At 31.5% G+C, this 6,293-nt stretch overlaps 1 protein-coding gene across 1 annotated transcript; it reads right to left on the reverse strand.

Annotated features, from left to right (window-relative positions):
• Positions 1-2,398: 2,398 nt before the first annotated feature.
• Positions 2,399-2,858, reverse strand: LOC110642117 (GDSL esterase/lipase At5g62930-like). Its single transcript, XM_058129322.1, has 2 exons — positions 2,695-2,858; positions 2,399-2,567 (listed from the first exon to the last, which is right to left on the reverse strand). The coding sequence occupies exons 1-2, from the start codon at positions 2,856-2,858 to the stop codon at positions 2,399-2,401; spliced, it is 333 nt and encodes a 110-aa protein (XP_057985305.1).
• Positions 2,859-6,293: the final 3,435 nt, after the last annotated feature.

A 6,293-nucleotide genomic window follows, 5' to 3' on the forward strand; every position in this document is an offset into this window, starting at 1 on the left:
TGGTGACTCTTTTGTGTTTGATTCTTTTCTTGATAATCTGGGTACATTTATATAGATGTTTATTGTTGCTTAGATGGGTGGGTGCTTGAAGTGCAATGTATATGCCACATATAGATATGTATATTTTTTTATTAGATATATCAAAGTGAAATCATTTAAATATTTCATTTTAAAGTTAGACCTTGATTGAGGATCAAGTGGATCCACATTTATTGCAGATCAAAGGGTTTTCAGCAATATAAAATGCCTTTTTTACACTTAGTACTTTTGAAGGCAAAATTTCTCTCCATCTCCTACTCTTCCCTTCTTTAACAATTTCTCTCTGACTGCATTCTCTTTTTTTAAGCAATAGTAATAAATTATGTTTTCATTTTCAAGATTAAAAAAAAAAAAAAAACTTCTTCTTCTCACTTATTATCTCTACACACATTGAAGAAAACACATCTTTTCAAATCCTCTCCTCTCCTTCTACATGTTTTCTCCATCTTCCACAAATGGAAGAATCAATCATCCACAGTAACAATAACAGATTTTTTGATCAATCCAACACCACAAAAAAACAGTTGTTTCAGAGACGGAATTTGTGACGGAAATAAATCCGTCAGAAAAAATTTCTTTTAGCGACATACTTTCAACGGATTAATGACGGGTATCAATTTAAGCTAATAGTGACGGATATTAAACTAATTAGCGACGGGTTATTAAAGAAATTTGTGACAGACAATAGTTCTGTCAGAAATCCATCAGAAAGTTTAGATTGTAAGACTTAAAACCCTAATGTTGACAGCCGCATTTAATCTCCTCTCTTTCAAAACGGCTCTTCCTCTTTTCTGTCTTTCTCGACAGTGAAGAGTTGCTCCCTCTTTCCGTTTATGATAATCCACCACTGTAAGTAATTTGGTTTCAGCGCTCTCGACAATAATTTGTTGTTCTCAATTTCCTACTTCTGGTTTCAGCGCTCAACAGGTAAGTAATTTGGTTTTATTTTTTGTTTGATTTTAGTTTTAGATTTCTAATCGAATTTCTTGCATTCTCTTTCTTTTCTTAATTTACTTTGTATTGAAAATTTGAGTCTAGTATTAAAATTGAAATTAAATTACAGGAATAGATTAATTCCCATTCCATTTCCGAGTCAAATCAAATGTGTGTGCCCAAAATATTAACTGTGTAACTTTCATCAAGGCATCTTATGCTTGCATGTTTTGTCACTCTTGTTTTTTTGAAGCTTTTTGCACACATAGCATCAGATGCTGCGTTAAAGCCTTTAGATCAGTTCGCAGAATCCCCGCTAGCCAGCAAATATCCTCCCATCCGTGCAGGAGAGTTTGTCGAACAAGAACTTTCTGTAATCAATCTGAAAGGAAATAAAGGTGAATCATGATTACTTTCTAAGTAGTGACCACCATTATGCATTTTGTTGTTCCACTGATGCAAACAGTGTCTTATTATGGTTGTTGGGATTTTTCATTTGCATTATAAAGAAGGGGATTTCAGTGGGGCTAGAATATTTTATTGAGCAATATCTTGCTCTCATCATGTACTAACAAATTCATGATATTTCTGCATGTTCTTCCATGTTTATTGTGAATGGTGCATACATGCTTATCCTTGAACCCTATCTGGTTTTGTGAAATTAGTTATTATTGACATCTTTTTTACTTATCTGCCGTATCAAATGAATCATGACATTATCTTTTAGTTTATTAGGGGTTCCTTGTTGCTGGGAGGGAGATAAAGTTCAAAGATGAAACCAGCAATGGGAGGTGTCAAGGCCATCCCATTACTGGTTTTTGTAGTTTTGTCATGACAGGCTTACTTAACTAATCAACCTAAGCTCTGAATGTATACTTCCACCATCACCATAGTAATTACAACATTCCAATAGTTTGTTGGTTAGGAATCTTTTAGGAGTATGTTCATAAGCTGTTGAGTAGTTACAGATAAATAAGGGATGGAATAGATTGTATCTTCAATCGATGAATTCTTAAATGCCAGTTCCTTATTCAATTCCCATTATTCTCTCACTTTTTTGACTATTTTCTCAAGTTCCAAATAGATGTTGGAGTTGAGATACTTCAACTCACATCAAATTCTTTGGAGTTGCATATTGCAATGAGATAGTTTGGTCCCTTCATTCAGTTAAAGAATATCAAAACTGTGACAGAAAGCCCCTATGCAATTCAACGTACTCATCCATTTCACAAGATGGTGGCTTCAATTTCAATAGTAACAAAAAAATGTCCATTGTTGTGCAATAGCAGAAAGAACAAATGTTTTTTGTAATACAAACACTGAAGCAGCAGTGTTTAAATAATCAGGGGAAAAATCAAAATATTCTAGGTTTTGAACTTTGGATCCAATAGATTCATTAAAGAATAAACACCAACATACTGCATTTTTATATGCATCGTTGTTGGAAAGCTTTTTCAGGGTTCTTTCCATCAATTTCGGAGTGGTGAGGGAAATCATATGGCATTTCTGCAGCAGAGAGCCATGCATCATTGAACACTCTTATAACTTCTTGATAGACTACAACATTACCTTCTGGTGTCAGGTGCAAGCCATCACTGTAATTAACATGCTAATTAGTCCTTGCAATGGCCTAAAATTTAATCTAACGAGGAACCAAGCGATCGATTAGGTAGTTCTAGAATAGAAGCCATAAATATCACAAACCTCAAAGATTTTTTCTACCAATCCTCTGCTTCCTGCATCGCGGACCATATATCAATGGAACGAATTCCTAGGTCCTTTGCTAACTCAACACATTGCCTTGCATAAACTCCTGCCATTTCATTTGTCCTTTCTGGCAATTCCGTAGCTTTCTCACCATATACAGATCTACAGATAAATGTCATAGTTGAATTCAAACACTTTAACTGTAATATTTTGGAGATCAACAAGGAACTAAGCTAAAGGGGCTTATCTCACCAATACACTAAGTTTTGAGAAAAAGCAGTTATAGAAAACAGAAAAGAGAGCTTAGGTGGTCCACTCAATTATTTGATTTATGTTCAATCTTTCCTTATTTAGAACCAGCCCAATGGAGGGGTTTGGAGGGTTCTGGCTAGAACCAAACCATCCATTGGGATTTATGTTCAAGTCAATTTTGCAAAAGTGCCACACGTACTTGCATAATTGGCAAAACCATCCATACCCCAATTGATGCAGGTCTAATTTGGTTAGTCAAACTTGTCAACAAATCTTTGAATCTTTGATCATGATTTCTCAACCCCTTCCTTGTGATTGATATCTAATATGGGTCTTGATGAGTTGTTTCTTTCTTCCATCTAGATTAATTTATTCATAGAAGATTATGCCCATAAGTAAATATATAGCACAATATCTTTTACCACTTCAAATTATGATTCAAATTCTAAAATCAAATCACAAATCCTTATTACTTCCTCTGTCTCATTGTAATAAATGATTTAGAAAAAAAAAATTATTTCACTTTATTTATTATTTTAAAAAATTTAAAAATTATTAATTATTTTTTTCCCAATTTTACTTTATCTGTTATTGTTTTCAATACATTTATCTCTTCTTAACATATTTCTACATTATAATGATACTAGAAAGATATTTTAGCCAATTATTAATATTTTTTTATAAAAATGATGCTATTCAATCATTTTTTTTAATTTTTATGTAAAAATATTAAAAATACTTTTGAAATAGGACAGAGAGAGTATAATAAAATAAAAAGAAATACATTTAATTTTTAAGCAGTTGAATGTTAATTTATAGTTGGCCATGGTCAAAATGGTGCATGCATATTGAATATCAGTCAAATGGTAGAGTGATGGATCAAATATACAAGAACTCCATTGTAAAAGAGCTTAATTATTAATTAATGAGATGGTAAATAAAAGAGAATTACTGATAATGAGCATAGAATAGTTGCACGTGTTATGTTAAGTTGCAAAAATAAAAAACAAGAACTCCTTTGATTTGACTAATTTCTCACCAAATTAATTAAAGTCTCAACTCAAAATTAATTAGTATATATATATTAATAATATTCCAAAAATCTTGAGCTTTAAAGGGTTACTCTTCATGTGGTCTCATGTGTTTTTACACATATATATTCTTCTCTTTCTAAATAATTCTTTTGATTAAACCAATTTTTATGACTTAAAGTAAGCGCATGATCTAATCTTGAGTCATGTTCTTGTTTCTTTTGGTAGACCTTTGATCATGTTCTTCAAGATATTGATTCCCCTTTGTAAATAAATATTCATTTATATTTTTATGCAGTTATTATTGTTACAAAGCTAGTTAGACTCAAATATTTTAAATAGATTATTTTTGAGGCTCTTGATAAACAATTCCATTATATTCAAATGTAACATAAGTGTTATGAAAATTGTATCAAATTTATTGGTTTTTTTTAGAATTTATTTAATGACATATTTAATTTTATTTTATTTGATGTTTTAATTTTAATAATATCAATATATTAGTTTCCAAAATTTTTCTAAATTATATATATTTTTTTATCATTAACGGACTCATTGATGATTTTATTCATTTTAAACTAATGAAAATAATCTCTAAAATTATAAAGTTTCGAATTTAAATCTTAATTTGAATTGAAAAAATATTTTATTATCTAATAATAATAAAAAAAATTTGATTCAAATTTAGATTATTTTTTAAAAAAATTTCTGGTGTGATTTAAAAAATAAAATAACTAAATTTGTTATTGAAAAATTTAAATAATTATTTTTTTATTAGGTATTATCTCTTAAGTGACTGGATTATTTCTAATTCTGCTTGCGATGGGGTGGCCCATTATGAGAATAAACACTTTTAGTAGGAATTTTCTTCATTTACAAGGATTAAACACTCGACTTTACTTAATAGATATATAGTCTTTTATCACTCATATCAATCTTGTTGGCAAAATTTAAAGCTAATTATCAGCCCACTATTTTTTTTGTTGCTAATTTATTTTTTATTTTTTAATTATTGTTTCCACTTTGGTTTGAATTTCAGAAAATATATATCATGTCTGTAGATCGTAGTTGGATGTATAAGCGATTAGATGTCAATGGCATCCTTAATCCTGAATTTGAGGTTGGGGTGGAGTATTTTTTAAATTTTGCCTATGCACAAGTAGATCTTGCCTCCAATGACAAGATTCGTTATCCTTGTTCTAAATGTAAGAACAAGAAATACCTACAAAGAATTGATGTCACCTATCACTTGTATAAATTTGGATTTGTTGGGGCATATACTCAGTGGGATGTGCATGGTGAAGGTTTCACATCTGAATTTAATTCTTTACCAACTTCTAGTACTTCAATTGATGATATGACTCAACCAACTGATACAAATAATTATAGAAGTATGGTTATGGAAGCAATGAATTTTGATGAGGATATGGCTGGAGTGAGAAATTGTTTCGTGGGCCTTGAACAAGAGGAACCAAATCCAAATGCTTCAAGTTTCTATGGCTTGTTACATGATGCTGATGCTCCCTTATGGGAAGGTTGCAATAATCATACACGATTATCAGCTGTATCTCAACTATTAAATTGCATGTCAGATTTCCACATTAGTCATAATTGTTTTGACAATTTATTATCAATAATAAAGAGCATGCTACCAGAAGGTAATCTCTTGCCAAACAACTTCTACAACACGAAAAAGATGATGTTAACTTTGGGGCTTGGTTATCAAAAAATCGATGTCTGTGTTAACAATTGCATGCTATATTACAAAGAAAATAGTGATGGAACATCATGTAAAACTTGCGGTTTCCCTCGGTATAAGCCAAGGAAATCAAGTACGGCTCAACAAAAAAATCTACCATTTAAAGTGTTACGTTAGTTGCCTTTGATTCCTAGGCTTCGAAGGTTGTTTATGTCATCCAAAACCGCAGCGCATATGGTATGGCATGCTTTTAACCAACATACTGATGGGACTATGTCACATCCTATTGATAATGAGGCATGGAAGCACTTCGATCGCATTTATCCTTTGTTTGCATCTGACCCTAGGAATGTTCATCTTGGATTATGCACTGATGGATTCAATCCCTTTGGGTAACGTTCTAATCCTTACTCTTGTTGGCCAGTAATAATTGCAGTGTATAACTTACCTCCTTGGATGGCCATGAAAAAACCTTATATGTTCTTGAATATGGTGATTCCGGGTCCTAAAAGCCCTAGCAAGAGTTTGGATGTGTTCTTGAGGCCTTTGATTGATGAGTTGAAAATGTTATGGACTGAAGGAGTTTTGACTCATGATATTCATACTAAGTAGAACTTTCATATGAAAGTAGC

The sequence above is a fragment of the Hevea brasiliensis genome, chromosome 11 (assembly GCF_030052815.1).
Source record: "Hevea brasiliensis isolate MT/VB/25A 57/8 chromosome 11, ASM3005281v1, whole genome shotgun sequence".
In the NCBI taxonomy this organism is placed as follows: domain Eukaryota; kingdom Viridiplantae; phylum Streptophyta; class Magnoliopsida; order Malpighiales; family Euphorbiaceae; genus Hevea; species Hevea brasiliensis.